Here is a 21961-nt window from a genome sequence, read left to right as displayed (position 1 = left end):
GGTGGTATCTAAAAGCTATGCCCATACTCAACACAATAAGACTAAAGGGCTTCCAGTTCTAACCCTGACTTCAGGCAGAGCATCTCTGCTACCAAGAGCAAGAAGTGCTTTAAATTAACATGGAAGCCTGAGAAATCCCAAATCATAGGGTCAAGGCCATGGGTCCACTAAATGCACATTCCAAACTTGACTGACTCGTCCACGGGCTCACCAAGACCAAGGGTGACCCCAGAAATAGTTCTACATCTTCTTGGAGAAAGGAAGCCCTTCAAGACAGCAGCTCTTCCATTTGTAATGCTTTCAGAGCACAAACCACTTTCACTTGCATGACCGTGTCAATTAATCCTCACACTACTCTGTGTGAAGATTAGTGAGATGAAGAAATAGGTTCAGAAGGGTTAAATACCAAAGGTCACCTGACTTGTCAACTGCGTCTATAGCGGAAGCAGCCCTCTCAAAACCCGATGGACAGACCTATAAATTAAATCACCATTTAGTGACTCATGCCTCCCTTTCCTCCTCGGTTCCTCAAAATAGACAAAAAGTTCTGGTTTGCTCTAAGGCTGTGCATTTTAGTTGTTGGTGGCTTCTTCCTTAAGTCAGTTTTACCAATAAGCAAACAATACCATAAAACGGGCCTAAACTTTTACCGAATGATCTCAGGCTACCTACCTAAATAATAAACACATGAAGTCAAGCTCTCAGTCTTTTTCTCAAGGACAAAAGCTGTGGGTCTGGTTTCAAGTCTCTCGTTTTGGGAAAAGAACTCCTTAAATGAAAATATGAAAGCCAGATGTATGGAGTTTTCCAAAGTAAGTGCTTGCACAAAGTGTGGGAATTATTTGTACCTTATTACTACTGTTCCCCATGGATGTATCATTATACTGCCCAACAAAAATTTACATGTCAAACATGGAATCGATCACCCTGTCCACAGGAGATACAGTAGAAAAATTCTCTCATTGCCTAAAATAATTGCTCTTAAAATCCTTCTATCTGGAACTGGTGGAAGTTCTTTGCGGCCCTGACGCCCACCATGTTTCCAACGCCAAGGAAGCCCAGGATGCAAAGCAATAGGCTCTAAAGCACATTAAGTTCCACATCCATCCACGGTCAGGGCATGCCATGCTACAGTAACTTTGAACCTCAGTTTCTCCACCTGCAGAAGGCCAGGGCTGGGTTAGGTGAGTCCAAAGATTCCTTCACCTAAACACCTCTGATTCCATAAAGTCAAAAATGTAAGCCTGGAACCTACTTTTGAACTTTAGAACAAGCTAATTTCAGGAACTTGTAGTAGATGCTCTAAGGCAGTACTTTCCAGTATACATCTAATGCAAGCTATATGTGTGATTTAAATAATTTTAGAGAAAAGGGAAAGTGTTAGTCACTCAGTCACGTCGGACTCTGCGACCCTGTGGCCTAGAGCTCATTAGGCGCCTCTGTCCATGAAATTCTCCAGGCAAGAATACTGGAGTGGGTTACCATTCCCTTCTCCAGGGGAATCTTCCCGACCCAAGATCAAACCCAGGTTTCCTAAACTGCAGGAGGATTCTTTACTGTCTGAGTCACCAGGGAAGCCCAATACGATTTTAGTAGCCTTACAAAAAATGAAAAAAGTTAATTTGATTTAAACAATATTATTTATTTCACCCAATATATCAAAACATCACTTTACTTTGTAATCAAAAAATGTAAATTACTAATGAGCAGTGACCAAGCACTCAATGAACATAACAAAGATCAAATGACAGGATCCCATGAAATGTGGTCCCACCAAAATAGTTTTATTCAACAGAAAAATATCTTATCCTACTTCTGTTTTAAATTTTAAATCATAATTCATTAAAATTAAAAAATGCACACCCTCAGTTACACAAGTCCCATTTCAAGTGCTCAAAAGTGACCAGTGGCAAGCGGCAAGTGGCAGTTCGGCTCCGGCACCTACGGGGTGGGCCCTCCACATTTCTTAGCGGGCGAATTCTAATGAGCCAAACTCCTCTGGACTGCAGATTATTTCCTGAGAATACAATGGGAACAGTAACCCTTCCAAAGGACGCTAGGTAGTATTTATATTGCTAACCACTGTTTGCGAAAAGCTACTTCAACGATCTGAGAGTGCAAATCTGTGAGTTACTAACAGAGCTCATAATACTACACGGATCACCTTGAGATTAAAGAGCAACGTTATGGTCCAGAGGCCGCATGATTACCAGATGACTGCAAAGGTCATCCAGAAGAATGGGTAGAAATGAGGGGTTTAGGTAATAGTACTGTTGTTGCCGTGAAAAAGAGGGGGAAAAAAAGGAGTTAGTTTTTTAATTTCCCTTTCCCAGAGAACAAAGAAGATAAAGAGACCAGTGGGCAGGCCTGCTCATCTCTAGTTTTGTTTGAACTGGTCCTAACTCTGCATGTCTGTAACTAAGCTTGCTTTCCTTCCCCCTAACTTTGCAGGAGCTACACTTCCGCACCTATTTTCCTTTGACTCTATATGCTAAATACATCCTGCATCTGGTGTTTACCCTTAGAACACCCTTCCCCTAGCAGTTACCTATCAGAAAGAAGGCAGAGCCACTGAACTGCCAGACTCAATTACTGGGTTACTGACGCCAGCCTGACTGTATTTGACAAGTCATACACCTTTGTTCCTCGTCACCGACTCCTGACCGCGAGGCCTCATCTTATACAAGGCCCCGGACTCCTCACGGAGAGGGCGCAGTTCTTGGGGCATGAACCTACTGTGTGCCCCTCTCTGCTGGCTGAGAATTAAAGCCGCCTTTCCATTTCCTCCAAACTCTCTCTCCGTACTTTTTAATCGGCTTTGGTGGACAAAGAAAGCCAAGATTTTGGCCAGCAACACTATCTGTTCCAGCCAAGGACATGAATTAGTCCTGCGTTTGGAAATTCCATTTCAACTGCTTCCAATGTATACATCTGAACATGCACAAAACCCACTGTTGCTGTCAAGGGCCAGGCAGTAATTTGGGCCTCTTAAAAAGGAAATGATAATTAGTATATATGTCCCATTTCATTCTCTTAAAATCAGTACAGGAGTCTTTAACTTTCTTTAAATCTTTTCAGTTAACTTGCTAAATAAACACGTAAGGACATCGGTTACCTAGTGAGCCTTCACATTAGGATGTGAGAAGGAAAGATCACAGTGTCAGTATTCTAAAGCTAGGCAAAGGCAAGTGTGACACAATCCAATAACAGTAAGTGCATTTATCGTGCACTTTCTACTTGTTCGGTACTTTCCGAGCACTCATCTCCATGAGCTCACTTGCACTCAAACCAATTGGCAAGGAAGGTGGTATTATTATTATCTCCTTTTGGGGCAAGGAAACTGAAGCATGGAGAGGTTAAGTGATCTTGACTGAAGACCCACCTCTAAGAACGCGTCACAGCGAGATCCACCCCCCCGTTTTTGCTACAGGATCACTCACGGAACGGAGGCCCTTACTCAGCATACACACAAGGCCTCTTCAAGGAGGCCGCACACAGCCGTCGTGCCGGGGCGAACTGTACAGGGAGCTCTGGGCTGTAAGAAAACCCAGACTAACACCTGTCCTCACAGAACTTTTCCATGTGGGGAAAAGGTATGTGAGTGCCCCTTAAAAATACAGGGGACATGTCAGGGGTGAAGCAGTAATGCTCCCAATACATTCAACTGCTGCTGCACGGGTCAAATGAGCATGGGCGGGGCTCAGCCGCTCAGCGGAGTCAGACTGAGACCCTTTAGACTGTAGCCCACCAGGCTCCTGTCCATGGGATGCGATTTCCCAGGCAAGAATACTGGAGTGGGTTTTCATTTTCTCCTCCAGGGGATCTTCCCGACCCAGGGATCGAACCCATATCTGCTGCTTGGCAGGCGGTTTCTTTACCCGCTTGAGCCATCAGGGAAGCCCAAATGAACATAAGAAGCATGTAATTTTGAGGCTTCTGGGTCTAATCACTATATGAAAAATAGAAGGTGAGCTCCAAACTTATTTACATATCACAAACAAGCTTTTATTTATGATAAAAAGTATCATAAAAAGGATTACACATCACATAGCAACAATGAAGGGCAGTAGGTGTGAAAGTTTTCAGCCGTGTTATCTCCCTCATGGGAAGGTGTTTCCCTTTACCATTTCACCTTTTTAAAGAGTTACTTGGCAGCAGTTACTATGAAGATGTATTTTCATCTTTGAAGACTAAAAGATGGGTTGGGGCTGGGAAGAGGGCAAGGCCACAGGGGTCAGCTCAGTTCACAGCTGGGTTTGTTGTTCTGTTGCTAAGTCGTGTCTAACTCTTTGTGACCCTCTGGTCTATAGCCTGCCAGGCTCCTCTGTCAGTGGGATTTTCCGGGCAAGAATACTGGACTGGGTTGCCACGCCCTCTTCCAGGGGATCTTCCTGATCCAGGGATTGAAGCCCAGCCTCCTGGATTACAGTGGGATTCTTTACCACTGAGCCGCCAGGAAGCCCCACAGCTGGGTTTAACCTTCCACTTATGCACTCCTACCCCCCAACTCTTTCTGTTTGTACAACTTGGCCTGTGGACACTGCTCCATTTCTAGGCTCAGAACCCCAGGGTAAGAAGTTCTACAACCTGCGATGGAGTTCACAGAGATGGCTTATCAGTCCACATAAGCAGGACATCCGACGGACAGGCTAGAGGGCCCCACGGAGGAGACAGGGCAGCATGTGCCCCTCTCTGTCCCAGGGCACACGTAAGGCCTTGCCACGGACTGGTCTTCTGTCTCTCCAACAATCAGGCCCTGACGCGAGATCAGGACAAGCCATAGGGGAATGAGACACCTACAGCAAAGAATGACAAGGGGCGTGGATTCAGGGAGGGATTTTTTTTTCAAGTTGGGCCAAGGAAATCTCAGATCCCATACACTCAAACATCCCCGATGAAGGTGTACAATTATGATAACAATCCTCAGAGCTGCCATGTGTATCCTGTGCGCCAGATCTCATGCCCAGTTCTCATCTTACTTAATTCTACACTGTACATAGGTTCATCCACATGTAATGATGATGAAACTGAGGCAATCCCACTGTACTATCGCTCAAGCTCTCTGGACCCTGGTTCTCTCCCTACAAATCAGGGATAAGGCTCCGTACCTCACAGGGTACGGAGGTAAGGAGTCCACAGGACAAAATTAGTATGTGAAAGCACACAGCACCTGGCTGGTGGTGGAAGAGCCCCAGAAACTGCAGCTGCCTTCGCCAACATTGCAAGATGCCCACCTCTCTTAGCTCAGCGGGGCGCAGAAGCAAAGCCCATGGAAAAGAAAAGACAGGATATTGTCCATGTTTTCATTCTTGGGTGAATACTGCTAATCCCTGGGGCTGGAAGGCAAGGATGACGCTCTTCCCTCTGAATGAAGATGGTGAGAGCAAGTGGATCGTGGGAAAGGGCAAGAAGAGAGACACTCCCCTCTGTGTTACCAGGGAAGAAAACAATCCATCCTAAAGGCGACCGGCACCTTCTGACTCCTTCCTCTCCTTTCTTCAGGGCAGTGATGGATATGTTGGCAATGAGTTTCTGTTAAAACCCAGGAACTGCAGGGTGTGCAAACTTGAGCACAGATGGTTTCATGATGGAGCTAATGTTAAGAGAAAATTCTACTCCCTCCTTTAAAATGGGGGGGTTAAAAAAATTCTCCTTAAAAGGCTAACAGAGGAGGCACAAACTGGAGTATTAATTACAGATCCTTAGTACTGGGCTGATGCCAAGGCAACAGCATTTCTCCACCCCTAACCTGCCCCAGCAGAGGCCATAATAAACTTCCTGTCCACATCCAGCTCAAGTGTCTTACCCTTTCCAAAGCCTCCGGTGATTTCCAGATGCCTCATATACATTTGAAACACCACACTTGGGCGCCGAAGGCCCCCTTCGGCCCGTTCGCCTTTTTAGCCCTACTGACCCAACACGCTGACACAGGCCGGTTCACGCCTGCACGCTTCCTCCGGCTTCCAACTGCAGTTTGAACCAAAACAAATCTCACCAGCTTAAAAAAAGAACAAAAGACAAACTAGATATACCGCTACCTCCTCCAGGATGTCCTCTCTGAGCATCTCAGTTGGAAGCGCCATTTTCTCCTCTGTCCTTTCATCTACCACAGATTAAAAACACCAAGTTCCGAGAGGGCAGTAACAGACATGGGTCTCACATTTGCTGAGCAACTACTATTAAATAAGCCCCGGGCATGGTGCCAGCCACCAGTTACAAAAATGAGTGTGACATGATCCCTACCCTACAGGAGGTCATACCTGGATCAGGAGAGATTAATGTATACTCATTAAGTACTGACACATGCCCTGCCCTAAAATCCAGGTGTACAAAGAACAAAGGGACTGATTAATGAGGAGGAGGGGCAGTTTGAGAAGCAAATGTCCTCCAACGAGGACAATATATTGCTACATTATCTTGGAAGATTACAACAACTTCATGCCCTGAAAGTTCCCTAGGGTGTGTTACCACCTAATAAATATTTGTGGAATGAGTAAGTTAGAGTTAGGCTTAGAATTCAGCATTTTCATTGTGTATCTAAGGTGTCTGGGGTTAAAGAATTACTTAACAAAGGTTTCATATTTAACATCACTATGACCACAGCTACTAGTTGCAGAAAAATCAACGTCAAATTATTCTTTGGGTACTTGATTAAAAACAAAAATATTATGCCTCAAGAATCTGAAAAACACATTTCTTCAAGTTAACAATAAAACTGATTTTGAGAGAACAGATACGAAAGTATTCTCCAATATGCATTAAGGAATTTTGTAACTTGGATAATATAACAATTAATTCAATATAAATGCAGATTAAGTGTATTTTCTTAGAGGACACTAAGCTGTTTTCCCTCAAGCTGATGGTCAGGAAAAGGAAAAGAAAGTGGGCAACCTTGCCTCCTTCCCTATTCTAGACTTTGTTTCTAAACCATCAGTCTATCACCACGATAGCTCAACCTCTTCAGCTGTTCTATAGCTTCCTTTACTATCTTCCCAAACTACTTCAAAAAGTACTGGGCAGAAAAGACAGTCAAGACCCAGAGAGATGGCATATGACTTTTAATGTCACCTTGAAATTTTTAAAAACGTTTAGCTTACCTTTTAGGACCAGTCCCCTGCAGCCATGGGCTGGAGAAAGGGTAAATATCAGTGGTAACCATCAATGGCTCAAATAAAACTGTTCTGTTTTAAAGGAGCTGGTACAGACACTGAGTAAATCAAATATACTCGGTCCCTCTGGTTTCTAGAACTTTCATCACTTTCTGCATTCTCTCTAACCCCTTCCAGCTCAGAAAAGGAGATGCGAACAGCCTGCCATCTGAGGCGGCAGTGGGCCTCCCTGCAAAGAACAAGGAATATCCTGAGGTTTCCTGAGAAAAAACTAATGAATCTTTGTTAAGCAGCCCCTCATGCTTTAGCACCTAACAAAACACCCAGAATCATGAGACACGGGAGGAAAGAAAGAAAGGAGGGACGGCAGTGATTACACTTGCTAAATCCCTGTCCTGCCAGACAGAGTAGCATGGCCTTGGACAAGTTCCCTCACCTCTTTGAATAGGTTTCCTTGTCTGTAAAAAAGGGGTTAACAGCCGCCATTGACACAGATTTATCGTCAAGACCAGGTAAGAGAGACCGTGTCCAGGACCTAGTACAGTACTAACAGCTGGTCAGTAAACGTTCATTTTCTTTCTCCTTTTCTTCCTCCTGAAATTGCCAGTTGCCTATATTCCAATGTCTTCAAACATCTAAAGGCGGGTTCTCTTGACAACGTTGCAAGTGCATTGTCACTTGAAGGGTCAAAGACTGTCCCCTCAGTCTCCATTATCATCTTGGCCAGCACCCACACCGTCACTGCGGCTTGAAGGCACAACATGTGGTTATCAAGTGAACTCTGGAAGCCCCAGCACAGGGCAAGCGCCACGCCCTGTGGGCCGCAGGCTTCCCAGAGTCCCACAGGGCAGAGGAAAGGGGACCACATCCACCCACACCTCTCTGGGGAGAAAAGGCTTCATTTATCCCGAGCAAAGGAAGAGATGCGAGGTTCCCTCTGTTCTTAGATACTTTCCCTCTTTGCTGAACCTCCTCCCCCCAAGTTCAAGACCCAGAGGCCCAAGTCTTTCAGCAACACCAAAAACTTGTATATATAATCAATCCCACTGTGGCATCTTGGAGGCACCTCATGGCGGGAGGGGCACAGAAACAGCAACGGTGGGATGCTTGTCAAGTCTGGGAACTCCCGACTGGAGCCTCCATCTGTGTGCTCTTGAGAGGAGTTCCTAAAATTCCATTTTTTTTAGTTACTCTGTGGTCACACGTGGTGCGCTCCACTCACCAGAAGGAATACACAGCACAAATGCGCTATGGAAGTCAGAATACAGAAGGCACTGCGGTCTATGGGATGCCCATGCCACTTGCCCCTAAGCAGGTATGACAAGTGCCCCAAAGGCAAAGCACTAGATGATTTGGAGAGAAGTCCAAGGACTTTGATGGCAAAGAATGTTCCCATCCTGGCTCCAATTCTTACCAGCTATGTGATTGCTTTGGTCATTTGCCTAATGGCAACCCACTCCAGTATTCTTGCCTGGAGAATTCCATGGACAGAAGAGCCTGCTGGGCTACGATCCATGGGGTCACAAAGAGTTGGACATGACTGACCGACTAACACTCTCCAGATCCCTTCCCCATCCCGCCCCTGCTCCGTCCCCAGGCTCCCTTCCCAGCTACAATCCACCAAGGCTCTGGGAGAAGGAGAGAAGCTGAGGATGGGAGGCATAGCCCCTCTCTCCAGGGTCCCAGCTCCTTGAATTCCGCCTGTTCTCTCTGCCCCTCCAGCCCCAGGACTGGCAGGTGGCTTCCTGAGGCTGGCTGTCTGGTTTCTTGGCTCACCTATATAATTAATTTCTTATATAAAATCTTCTGTTTGAAATATTTGTGCTTTCTAGTTCTTAAACCAAGCTCTGGACTGCTGCTTAGCCTCTCCAAAGAATTTTCTCAATAACGACAAACCTACCTCAACAGGGTTGTTTAAAGAACTAAAGACAGTGAGCGTAAACACAGAACAAGTAAATACCCCAAATGCTTTTCCCTTTTCTCACGAGGGACCCAAGCACAAGGTGCACGCTGAAGAGCAAATCAAAGAGCTTCAGAAGAGACCAAAGAGCCGTATCCCTCCTGGGTTCATTACAAGGAATCTTTTAAACCAATTTTCCTCCCAACCTCTCCCCTTTACTTCCAGAACCTTTTTTCCAAGTGAAAAGTAACCTGGGATCTCCACTGCCCTAAGGATCCTCCCAAACATGCAGCCTGGTAAAGAAGTTTCTAGCACACGGTGAACCTTTGTCTCTGCAGGAAAAGAAAGAACCTGATCCCACAGTTTGGTTCTTACTCTCGGCCTGGGCTCAGCTTGGGAGCCAAAGGAGGAAGAATACAGAAGCTGGGGGTGGGAGAGGAGCCCAGCTAGCACGAAATTCACTGTCCCGGCTCTTGTCCTCTGGAGCTGGTTTCTCAATGGACATTTTAATCATGTCTCATTGATAAGCCCCAAGAACAAAATGACGTCTTCAAAAACCGACAGTTTTTCCTAGTGCAAGAAAAAAAAATGACAGTTTTCATTTTTGGTGGTTTTCATTACCAGGATTGTAATGATTAAAATAATTTTGGGAGGGCTAGGTCAAAAACATTCAGGGTTCTTCAGTACTCTCTAACCACAGTAGCAAGACTCCCTTGCTTTAGGACTGTAAAACCAAGCAGCAAAACGCACCTGTTCCTAAGCTGACCCTCCGACACTGGGACACACCTCTTCCTATTCTGTTCACAGGAGGCCACAGAACCGGATCTACCCTTGCTCCCTGCAGTTCTGCAGGAATTCTGCAATCCAGAATTCCCTGGGGATAGGCTGGGCTCTGCCTCCAGGGGTGATACTACAATTCTGTGCTGAAGCCAAGCAGACAAAAGGCCGTCAAATCTTAAGTAAAGCAAATGTCTATACTGTTTATCAGCAGGCCACTCCATACACACTCAACAGTGCCCATGCCTCCCACACAAACACGAGGGGTGGAGTGGCATTACCCACCCTGAACATCGGCTCTGTCCTGCAAAGGGGGGAAAGGGCATTTAATAGGAAGGATCACTCACTGAAATACAAGTCTGCACTGCATATAGCCTAAGTGTTAACGCCAAAATTCTTCTGTTTTAAGGTATCAATACTTTAAACACATATGTATATCATTCAGCACAAAATAAGAATAGTACTGCTTTTTAAATCATAAAGCAATAATAAGAGGGACATATTAAAAGAATTTCAAACTACTGATGACTAGAGTTAGAAAAGCAGACAGCTCTCGAAGGAAGACTAAATGTACCCCTCCAGTGGGTGATGGCCCGGGGAAGACTGGATCTGGGCTGCACACAAGAGGAGCCTAAAGTCTGAAAGAAATGGGTGCCGGCTTGGAGCACCCACTCCCTGCTGGGCCTGTTCCCACGCTGCCACAAGGCAGGGCTGAGACAGTTCCAGAAGGTCCTGAACCATACCTTCGAGTGTGATGCACAACACACACACACACACACAAACTCGCAAACAATTCAGAAATTAGCCCTAGTTTCCAAATGTGTAAACCGGAAACCATCCAGGTAAGTACAAATGGTAGCCACTGGGGTCAGAATATAAAGTTGACTTTACAAAGCATATACAGAGAATCAAAAAGCTGAGTTGCTAAAAGTGGCCTTGTAGATTGAAGTTTTTGTTTTTAAATATTTATTGGGCCACGCTGGGTCTTAGTTCTGAAACAGAGGAATCTTCTAGCTGTACCACGCAGGTTCTTAGTTGTGGCAGGTGAGCTCTAGCTCCCTGACCGAGGACTAAGCCCAGGCCCCCTGCACTGGGAGCTTGGAGCCTTTGCCCCTGGACTGCCAGGGGAGTCCCAGATTGAAGGTTTTGTTTTTTACTGGAGGAAGATAAGGAGGCCCAGGGATGCAGAGCTCGGAGCTTCGTGGGGGGAGGCAGTATCGCACCCCAGCTTCCAGGCTCTCCATCCTCCCCAGAGCCTCGCACTGGTCCTCACTGCCTTCTCTACATGACTCCCAAATAATCTACACTGCAGGTTATCAGTCACCACACTCCTGACCAAACAGAGGAATTCTACTAAAATTATCACCCAAATCTCCATGAGGGATTACAGAGCGCAAGTTATATTTACTGAATTTCAAACATTCACCAGGTGCCTTAAACGCAGTTCTCAGATGTAGGTTATTAATCTCAAGGCTGTGAAGGTCAGTGATCAAACATAAAAACACTTCCTTTCATGAATTAAGCAACATCCTAACCAGATTTTCTAAATCCCTACAGACATACCTTCCACGGGTACCAAGCACCGTGCCAACTCCTCCAGAACACTGGTTCTCAATCTACTTGCATGATGGAATTCCTTCAGAGGTTTGAAAAAGATACTGATGCCCCACCCACAGAGATTTTAATTTAACGAGTCATGTGGCCTGGGCATCAGTATTTGAAATATGGGTGGCGACTCTAACACACAGCACATTTTAAGAACCACTGCTAACAGGAGCAAAAATATCTATCAAGTAGAAACAACCCAAATGGCCATGAACTGAGGAGGGGACAAATAATACGCAGTGTATCCATATAATGGAATAGTATTCAGCAATAAAATGTACAAAGTCCTGATATATGATACAATATGGTCAAACTATGTAAACATGTTAAGTTAAAGAAGCCAGCCACACAGAACCACCCAGGCTATGATTCCATTTATATGAAATATCCAGGAGACAAATCCATAGAGATAAGAGTATAATGAGTGGTTACTAGGAACTAAGAGAGCTGAAGGGAAATGGGGGTGGCTGCTGACGGGTCTGGGGTTTCCCCCTGGAGTGATGAGAATGTTCTAAAACTCACTGTGCTGATGGCGGGACACTCTGAATACACCCGGTCACCGCACTGCCCACTTTAAATGGTGGGCTGTATGCGGCTTACATCTCCTAAATCTATTTAAAGAAGAGACAAATGTAAATTCTCTGCCCAGCTCTCAAGGAACTTATAATCGAACTGTTAAGAACAGATACATGTATAAGACAGGTATCGGAGATTTTAAAAAGTGATTGAGGAGAACTGCCTAATGCAGAAAATAAACTCTTAAGTTTGGAAGAAGGCTTCAAAGCCAAAATCACCTGACAGTTTTCTTTTCTTACCCAATTCTTCTTCTCTGATTTGAAGAAAAGCAACGGAGAGGCTGGATCTCATCAGTATGCTGTCGATCTCACAGGGCTGGGAGTCTCAATTATCCACGTTTGTGAGAAAAAGAATGACTGATTAACACTGCCAGGGCATTTTTTTTAATCCTTCAGGATACAGGCTGTTGGGAATTCCCTGGTGGCCTGAGTGGTTAGGATTCAGGGCTTTCGCTGCTGGCCTGGGTTCAGTCTCTGGTCAGGGAAGATCCCTGCAAGCCATCCAGAGCTCCAAAACACCCAAACGACAATAACAACAGCAAAAGCAAAATACAGGCTGCTGATGAATGATAGTGACTTTCCATAATCAATAAGGTCTTTGAAGGATGGATTTGGTACTCTAAGTATCTCTTATGTCCTGGCTTTGTCTTCACTTCTACTGCAGTTTGGGCCAAATAAACTTAGATGCTCACACGCAGAGAAAGATTGTATAAGGCTCTGAAGGTGTTATATGCCAGGACATATGCCAGGACGCTCAGCCTGGTGCTCTGTGATGACCTAGGGGTGAGATGGGAGGGAGGTCCCAGGGGGAGGGGACGTATGTATACTTAGAGCCGGTTCGCACTGCTGTTCAGCAGAAACTAACACAACACTGTAAGGCAATTATACTCCAGTTTTTAAAAAGTGCTTCCAATCCTCGATGTTCCTAAAATTCTTCATAATGATAGTTAAAAAGTGTTTACTGTGGCAGGGGCTGACACAGAGAAAACCCCAACTTTAGGCAAGATACGATTTTGTTTAGCAATCTTGCTTTGTCTTGGGGAGGAAAGTTAGTATAAGAACACTTGTATTTTTCTAATACTTTTTGGGAATGTTATACACTTGAATGTATTTTTTGCTCTCATTTCCAGAAAACATACCATTATCAATGAAAGATGCCTTGGTCTGTATCTTAGAGCCCTTTTAATAAATGTTTGTTAGAGCATATTTAAAAGCAGCTGGTAATTACATTTTTAAAACTCACAGATATCTTATTATCAGAACATAAACTCTATTCTCCATTCTACAGTAAACTTAAACATATAGCCATTGGTGAAGGAAGCTCGTTGAATATTGCCTTTAGTACATTTATCCTCCTATACCCTGCTATGTGGGCTTCCCCGGTGGCTCAGTGGTAAAGAATGTACCTGCCAATGCAAGAGACAGGGGTTCGATCCCTGACTCAAGAAGATCCCCTGGAGAAGGAAACGGCAACCCAGTTCAGTATTCTTGCCTGGGAAATCCCATGGAGAGAGGACCCCGCGGGGCTACAGTCCATGGGGTCGCAAAGTCGGACACAACTTAGCAACTAAAGAACGACAACCCTGCTGTGCAACAACAGATTCCAGCAAACTTTCAGAAGTGGCTGGGCCAGGCTTTTAAATGTGCTGGGAGTTGTCAGATTAATTTTTAGGCAAATTATCCACGGAATCCTAAAAACCCTGCAGCATCCTTAATTCAGACAAATAAGACAATAATAATTCTGAGAACAATCTGTTTAAAGATAAGGACTAAGAAATAAAGTATTTAATTTTGAAATGTACTAGTCACAAAACCCCAAGAAGGCTTCAGTTTGAGCCCTTATGCCTGCTTCAATTCAGAAATGCCGAAACAGGAGATGAGTGTTTAATTTGAACCAACAGGTTTCCACTAGTTGTGTTCAACTCAAATTCTCCCCATTCTCTCCACTTTCCTTCAACCAGGATTAACCCTGTCTGTCCCACTCTTCACCATACTCACTACCAAACATCTTCATTACCAAACTTATTTTTAACCAATATTTCCAAATAAAAAGAGACAATGGAACAGGAGAATGTACCAACTGACAAGGCAAATAAAATTAAAGCCACCAGGAGCTAAGAGATGTGAAAAACGGTCCCTGAAAAATGTAAGGCAGAATCTCAGATACTGCTGAAATATCAGAAATTTTAAAAACTATTATTAAATTAAGAAATGGTCCTGCCTCTCTAAATCAAACCCCGGTAGGCCTCTTAGTCTTCTTTAAAAGTTTCCCATGCGGTAGGTCCAATGACTGGTTGTATTTACTTTCACTGTATTCAAGGTCGACCTCACCCCTCACAAACAGTTATTCAATTTCTTGGTAACTGGAAAAGCTGCAAAGATTAATCTTTTAAATTCCTACCTGTCCTTCTTGTAGTTTTTCTTGATTTGTCCATTTTTTCAAGTGTAAGAGTTTCCTTCTGTTTAAAGTTAACTAGTCTTGGTCCACTTCGGAAGTGGGGTCCTTCTACCAGGGTTTGAATCCCACCTCTGCCACTCAATAGTTAAGTCACTTTAACCAGGACCCAGGCCCCTGGCTGCTTTATGCCTCTTTCCTCACCTAGAAACTGGAGACAGTATTTCCTACAGGGTGACTGTGAAATTATACATGTGAAGCAATTATCATACTGCCTGGCACACAAGTGTCCAATAACTCATCTACGATTATTTTAGTGCCAAACTCCTCCTGAATCCGAGATTTTGCACTGACAAGTTAACCCCAGATGAAGGAAAAATCAAAGAAGAAATATTATTTACGCAAACCCCCCTTTAAATGTGTTTCACCAATAGAGAGGAAATTCCCAGGGGAAAAAAAAGTGCTTCTAGCCCACAAAGGTTTCTTTTTCTCATGCAGCTCTGTAAGTATAATTCGTCCTGAATAAAAATAAAAATAAATAATGTATTTGGCTTTCAATTCTTCCCGGTTATCCTAAAGAAAGTTAGATTTTGGGGCTTCCCCTCCCAGCACTGTTTATAAAAACCCAAGTTGACAAGAAAGAGTCCAAAATGACCCAAGCTACTTTTAATGCAGGAAGACTCAGTTACATTTTTATCCTCCTACGATCTTTCACAATCTCTCAAGAGGTTTTTTTCCAAATATCTAAAAAGTCAAGTTGTTCTTTGCTCAACCTTCTGGAGATGAGAGGGATGCCCTATTTTTCTTTAAAAGTTACCTTATCTAGTCCAAGATCAACTTCATTCCTCATATGCAAAAATACTTTCTCCAAGACAGCTTTGAAAAGGGTAATGGATGATTCCTTCCAGAAGCTAATGGAAATTCAGAATGTAAAACTCTACTGCTCTTCATCAACACCTCCTCTGCACAAAGGGGGGAGAACTTTTACCCCTGTACCACCTCGCACCTGGTGTTTCTTTGACAAAAGGTTAGAATCCACTTAAGACTCTGTCCAAATCTTCCTGGACTACAAAGATTTAATACGAATCTTAGTTACAGACACGACATTAACTCTAACTTTTATTCCATTTTCTTTTATAGTCTTCACATATGCAAACTGAGGTCTGATTACAAAGGGTGGAAAGGGAGTTACCTTAACAAACATAATTGGAAAGTACACATTTAAAAGAAAAAGCAGTAAAGATGTTTTACCCACCTTTGTATACAGAATGTTAAATTATATAGTTAAGAAAGAAAAAAAACTTCAGTAATATAACACTCTAGGCTACATTCCTGAATCTAGGAAAACTAAAGTCTATTAGCATCATATATCCTTTGGTCATACAGATTATTAAAGAAATGGCTATAGGGATTGAACAGCAGCTAAATCGGAAAGCACAATTTACTTCTTCATATCGTGGGGAGGAAGGAATACAATCTTACTCATTACTGGGGGAAAGTTCAAGACAAACAGCTTCAAAGGGAAAAAAAGGCACAATCAGTACATTGTCAATAACTCAAAACCTTACTTCAGGATTAGTCTAAAGCTTGATGTTTAAGAGCTTAAATATATTTACCGTTCCTATTAGGTTACACATTTCCTTGAACTAAATATTTTTCCAAAGAACGCATTCACACACACAAATTGGAAATTATCTCCTTTAAAAAGTCCCTACAAAATATATACAGAAACTTGTTTCCACATTTGCGATATTTACAGAACTTGTTAGCAAAGCTTTATGAGACACAGCTGTCCCACCCTCTGCCCTCTCAAAAGAAGTAACATACTAGGAAAGCAATTGAGGCAAATTCTCAAACAGAAAGGGAAAACTACATAAAGCACGCAAAAGAGAAACAATGTATGAAAGCACAAAATTTAGTAACAGCCTAAAAACAACAGAAATGCTAATCTACACTCGAAATTCTTACCCTTGACAGCAAAGAACAGAATATCCTGCCTTACACATTTTGGAATTGTAATTCCGAAACGCTAAATCCAAAGACAAAGCCGCCCTGGGGAAAATAACAATTGCGCAACAGATCAACAGCTCCAACTTGTCCCTTGGCCTCGGCGCGGCAAGGTTTGCACGCTACAAAGCAGGAAAGGGCCCACTGAGGGCTGCCGTGACAGCCAACCGGCCACTGTCACGGCGCCGGGACCACGCTCGCGGCGTGCGCCACCGGGAGACACAGCTCCGGGATTGAGAAGCCGCGGGGAGCTGGGGGGAGGTGGGGGGAGCGAAGCCGCGTCGGACTTCAGAGTCCACCGCCCCGCCCGCCCTTGCCGGCGTATTGCTAGGGGCCGACTCAGAGTTCTACGAGTCCGAACCTTTCCCTCCGGGCGAGGCAGCGCGCAGGGCAGGGTTAGATCGCGGTACGTCGGGGAAACCGAATACGCTGGGCGCTTGGTGACCTCCGCCTGCCCCCACCCTGGGAGCTGGGCATTTTCGCCAAGTGACCTAAGGGCGATCGCAAGGCTGGACTGATTGATCACTCTGCCTAGGAGAACCCTCAGCAGGGTAACAGCGCCGCGGATCGCGCCCTCGGAGGTCTTGGGCAGAGGGGCAGCGGCAGACGAGGGGTTCCAGGTCCCAGCCCGGAGACCTCAGTTCCCCCGAGAGCGGCCCCGTGACTAGGCACATTTTTGCCGGCTCCGAGGCGGGGGAGCGGCGCAGCCCCGGAAGGGCCGGGCCGCGCCGGCTCAGACCGCCAGCGTCCGCCCTCTCCTACCCGGTTGCCTCCCTGCCGCTCAAACTCGGAAAGGGGGCCGGCCGCGGCTCCAGCGTCTCGGCTCCGGCGACCCGGGACGCGGTTAGAGACGCCCTTCGCCCCCACGCGCTCTGGCGTAGCCCCCCACCCCCAACCCTATAGCCCTCGGGGGCTGCGGGCGCGTTGTCAGTCACATCATTCGGCCGCGCCCCCCATACCCCTCGCCACCCTTGGGGTCGCCACTCCCCTCCCCCGGCCGCAGCTCAAGCGCGGCGGCTCTGGTGCGCGCGCGGCCGCTGCAGTCCGAGCTCCGGCCACAGACGGGGAAAGAGGCCGATGCGGCTGTCCCTCCCGGGCCGCGGATCCCTCGCGCCCCTGCTCCCGTCCTGGCACCACCTGCTGGGACGGCAGTCCCGGCGGCGGCAGCTCCAAGTCCATCATGCTGAGCTGAGGACGGTGCTTTGAGGCTCCCCGACGACGGCCCTGTTCCGGCTGCCGAGGCTTGGAGCGGACACGGCGGTACTGGTGGCGGCGGCGGCTCCTGGGGGATCCTAGGAACTCGCTTCTCCCTGACTTGGCCGGAGTCGCCGACCGGGCTCTTGCCCCGCTCCGCCTCCCGCCCCCCGAGGGCGGGGCAAGAGCCCAGGCCCTTCCTTCCCCAGCCGGCCGCGCGGGCCGAGCTTCCGAAAATCCCCCACCCTCGCCGGGGCTGACGCAAGAAGCTGGCCGTCCTGGGTCGGGAAAGAGTTGCGGGCGGGGGTCTCAGGGGCGGCTGCGGGCTGGCAGAGTGCCTGGAGGAGGGCCCCCGTAGCTCCCCGGGCTCCACTCTCAGTTTGCCCTTCCGGCGAATGCAGCCATCGCTCCCCGCCCGCGGGATTAAGAGTTGTTTGCCGAAGGTCGCTGGGGTTCGGGTGCTTTGAAACAGTTTAAACAGTTGAAACAAACACGCTTGGAGACTCGGCAAAGGCGATGGTATCGGAGCTGCGCCTCCCTGCTTTGGATTTGCAGAACCTTGCCCGGCTTTATCTCTCCCCACCGCCCGAGAGTGGCGCCAGCCCCGGGGGTGGGGGCCGGAAGCCGGGACCTGGGCCCAGCGCCCCGCGAGCTGCCCTTTCGCTCCGGTTCAGCCAGTGAGACTGGCCTGGGGGAAAAGTGGACCGCGCGGGGAGCTCGTGCTCCCAGTCACCCTGATCGCCCTCCACTTACTCCCACGCCTTGCACTCTCGCCAGGCTTCAGTCGCCGAGGGCAAACGGAGAAGTCTCTTTGGATCGAAGAGTGGTCGATGTTGCCCACCCGGAGCATTCTCTTCCCACCAGAGTGCACACGCCACACCATAGACGGCGATTTTTAACCCCGTTCGATATTACAAACGTGTCATAACCTCTAGAAGTTTTCATGTACTCAAGATACGATTTTAAAAACAAAAACGCAAAAAAAAAAAAAAAAAAAAAACACACAAGTTATAAAACTGTGTAGTGTGGACCCGTTCTGTGAAAGTGTGTACATAGGAAAAAAAAAAGTTCTTCAAAATATTACTAGTAATATTAATAGTTGCAGGACCTTGAATGATTTTTATTTTTCTCTTTGTTACTTTAAGTATGTTTTAAATCTACAATGAATGTGTATTATTCACTGCACATTAAAAACAGTTATTTAAAAAGTAGTCAGTGCCCAGAGCAAACTTCAAGTACTTGAAAACAGGAATATTGTGAAATCTTATGATTTAAAAAAGAATAGAGAAATGATTTAGTTTTGTTTTCTCTTATGCAACAGCACTCTTTCTAGCTCTTTAACAAACCTGGTTTTCAGTTTCTGACTTCTTCGAATTATGCAAAACCAGGTGGAGTAGACAGTGTCTGGCACTGGTTTTACTATTTCATTCAAAAACCTGACGCCAAAAAAAGAGAAAGAAAACCATAAAAGCCTGACTACAGCAGACCAACGCCCCCAAAGCTGCAAAGAACTTACTTTCTCTCGGTTGCATAATTTGACACTCCCAGGACTTACCTGTTGATTTATATGTTCGAATATTTCTTAAGGTAAGTGAAGCCTAAATTAATTGCTTGTAACTGAAGTAAGTTTCTTCAATTTGAATTAAACTTTCAGCTGTTAAGTGAGAAGCCCGCAAAATGATCTGTGCACTAACAAAAAGTTCAGGAGAAGTGATTTACAGTGAACCTGATATGGAATATGCAGAGACATTATGAAATGACATTTCTGCGTCAAAGAATGGCACCAGAGTATATTGCTAACAATTCAAGTTACTTATTAAAATTAGTACATGGAGAAGGTAGACAGAGAGCCCAGGAGGCAGGCGATAACAAAGTCATATACGACATGATGGCTGCTGTCCAGCGGCTTATAAAATTTGGTATTTCCTTGTTGGGCAACAAATTTCCGTTGAGTTTAGACTGAATAAAATAAACTTTACTTTTGCAAAACTGCAATTACTGGGAGTATATTATTTCAGGCACCTGCAGAGTACATATTTTCAAAGGGAGGAGGACAATAGGATAAGAGTCTGAACATGTTTAAGAAAAATTAAGGAAACAAAGCTGTTTGGCATTAAATGGGGATTCAGCACAAGAGGAGGAAACCTCAGTCTCGGACCACCTACATCAAGGAGGTTCCTGGTCTTTGCAGAACTCTGATGCAAGATATATCCATGTGAGAAACGAGGCCTTGCCCTCTAAACTTAAATGTAGTGCCATGAAGGCACAGATACTGTGCACCGAGGAGTTCCAGGATGCTAGTTTTTCTCTCCTGTCCTGTTGCCATGGGAGTTATTTTACCATCAGCTCTCCTTGCTATTTTATTTTCCCCCTCAATTGGCCTCACATTCTACTAACCTGTGTATGTTTCTGTTTATATCTGAATTCTTTGCCATCCTTAGAAAGAGAACCCTCCAGGTACGCTTGAGATGCGTGACCAAGTTTTAATACTTAGTTCCGGAACTGTCATAAAAAACAAGCATCATCAGGTAAGCCTTCCAAGTATGCAAAGTTTGGATAACAGTGATGCAATGACCCATTTATTTCACCTTCTCCGTGATCTAATCTGCCAAATTTGCAAGACCCAAGAAAGTACCTACTGTTTTCAAAGTCCTCCATCACCTTGAGGCTTCTTCCCTCTGCTTATTCCTTTTCATTGTACTCCATGTTTCACCAAGAAAGTATCCAAACTCCCTTGGCATTATTGTTAAAATTCTAAATTTGTACAGCCTCCAGTGGGAGCAGATCCAGTAGCTAGTTTGCCCAGATGGCACTGAGTGAACTGCCCCTCCTCGCGCGTTGCTGTGCCTGTGTAGTCCCCCACATTGCACCAAGGCTGGCCCGGAGACTTGCTGTAACTTACGGGAGGCCGGAAGTGACGCTATGCCAAGTCTCCACTAAGCTTTAAAAGGGCCTGACAGCTTTGAATTTTAGTCTTAGAAGTCAGCCATCATGTAAGAAGTCTGACTATCTTTGTGGGAAGAGAGGCTGTGGGGAAAAGCCCTGGGGGGTGAGACTTCAAGTGGAAAGAAGCAGCTATGTGAACCAAGGCACCAGACATATGAGTAAAGAAACCAGACTAGCTCATTTAGCCGCCCAGTTGAACCCCAGGAGACCTCAGCCCCAGCTGCTATCTGACTGCAACCGTATATGAGAGACTCCAAGCAAGACCAGCAGAAGACTGCCTGGGTGAGCCCAGTCAGCCCAGAGAATTGTGAGAGATTATAATAAATTGTTTTTAGCCACTACATTTTGGGTCTGTTTCACAGCAATAGATAACCAAACAGCATATATTGAATATCAAAGACAAGTTTTCTCCTGGCTGCTTTTTGTTTGTTAACAATTATTGGCGTCACATATAGGGATGGTACTTTGCAGTTTAACAAGAGTCTCAAACCCTCAGGAGCAATTGACAACCCTGTGAATGAAGAAGGTATTTTTCCTATGTTACACCCTCTTCACTGCTGCATACAAAGTAAATCACCTCATCACAGTATGTATCAGTATCACACCATTAGACAGATGATGGTGAGATAGTCTCTTTATGCAAATACACTTAAGGAACACATATTCCATCCGTTAAGTAGATTGAGGTATAAATGCATACAGAGATTTTGGCCCTAACATGACCTCATTTATCCCAGTTATGTAACATCCTTGCTGGGTATCTGCTGAGGGAATTTGAACTTCAGGAGCATCATGCCCAGTGGATAAACTAAACTCCAGTACAGTAGTGTTCAAAATAATAGGCGTATTAGTTTAAAAACACACCCATAACATTGGTTCCTTGGTGAGCGCACACCTCACTGTGCAAGCTACTAACACAAAGAGTTGTATATTACCAAAGCCAGTTTTAACTCTTGTAGTTTCCTGCTCATAATAGAATGAGTACCCTACAGGAACTGCAGTGCAGTGTGTGAAGAGAAAAACCTGGAAGTTTAAAAGAGTGCTTTTGAATTATGTATGTTGATACCAACATAAAAATATATGCATAGGAAAAAAAAGACAAACATACACATTCCAAAATGTTAACCACAATTATTCTGATTAGGTTACAAATGCTTTTTATTTTTTCTCATTTTCACCTGCCTGCATTTTCCTTAAAAAATATATTACTTTTATAGTAATAAGCAGGAAAAAAAGTTGTGTTGGGGTACAGAGGTAAAGGAGGAACCCTTGCTTTTCTCCCAAGACACTGGGTCCATTTCATTTCAAATTGAATTTTAACCACAAGATTTACAAATATTTCCATTCTGTGTTTACTAGAGAGGAGCCTGGAGAATTTGACCACATCTTTAAGTGTAGTTGTAGTAAGGGTCTAAAGATCTTTTGCTCTTTCAATCTGCTGCTATATTTGCAA

The 21961-nt window shown here is 45.2% G+C and overlaps 1 protein-coding gene across 4 annotated transcripts in view; it reads right to left on the bottom strand.

Moving 5' to 3' along the window:
- Positions 1–17698, bottom strand: part of NFE2L2 (NFE2 like bZIP transcription factor 2) — a 33118-nt gene extending 15420 nt beyond the window's left edge. The window contains exon 1 of one of the 4 annotated variants that reach the window (XM_055572124.1): positions 17506–17698. In XM_055572124.1, the coding sequence (XP_055428099.1) occupies positions 17506–17550 (45 nt within the window). In that variant the 5' untranslated portion in view covers positions 17551–17698. The other 3 variants (XM_055572126.1, XM_055572125.1, XM_055572128.1) reach the window with 3 other exon arrangements.
- Positions 17699–21961: the final 4263 nt, after the last annotated feature.

This window comes from Bubalus kerabau, chromosome 3 (assembly GCF_029407905.1).
Source record: "Bubalus kerabau isolate K-KA32 ecotype Philippines breed swamp buffalo chromosome 3, PCC_UOA_SB_1v2, whole genome shotgun sequence".
Classification (NCBI taxonomy): domain Eukaryota; kingdom Metazoa; phylum Chordata; class Mammalia; order Artiodactyla; family Bovidae; genus Bubalus; species Bubalus kerabau.
This window is presented reverse-complemented; position numbering and strand designations above follow the sequence as displayed.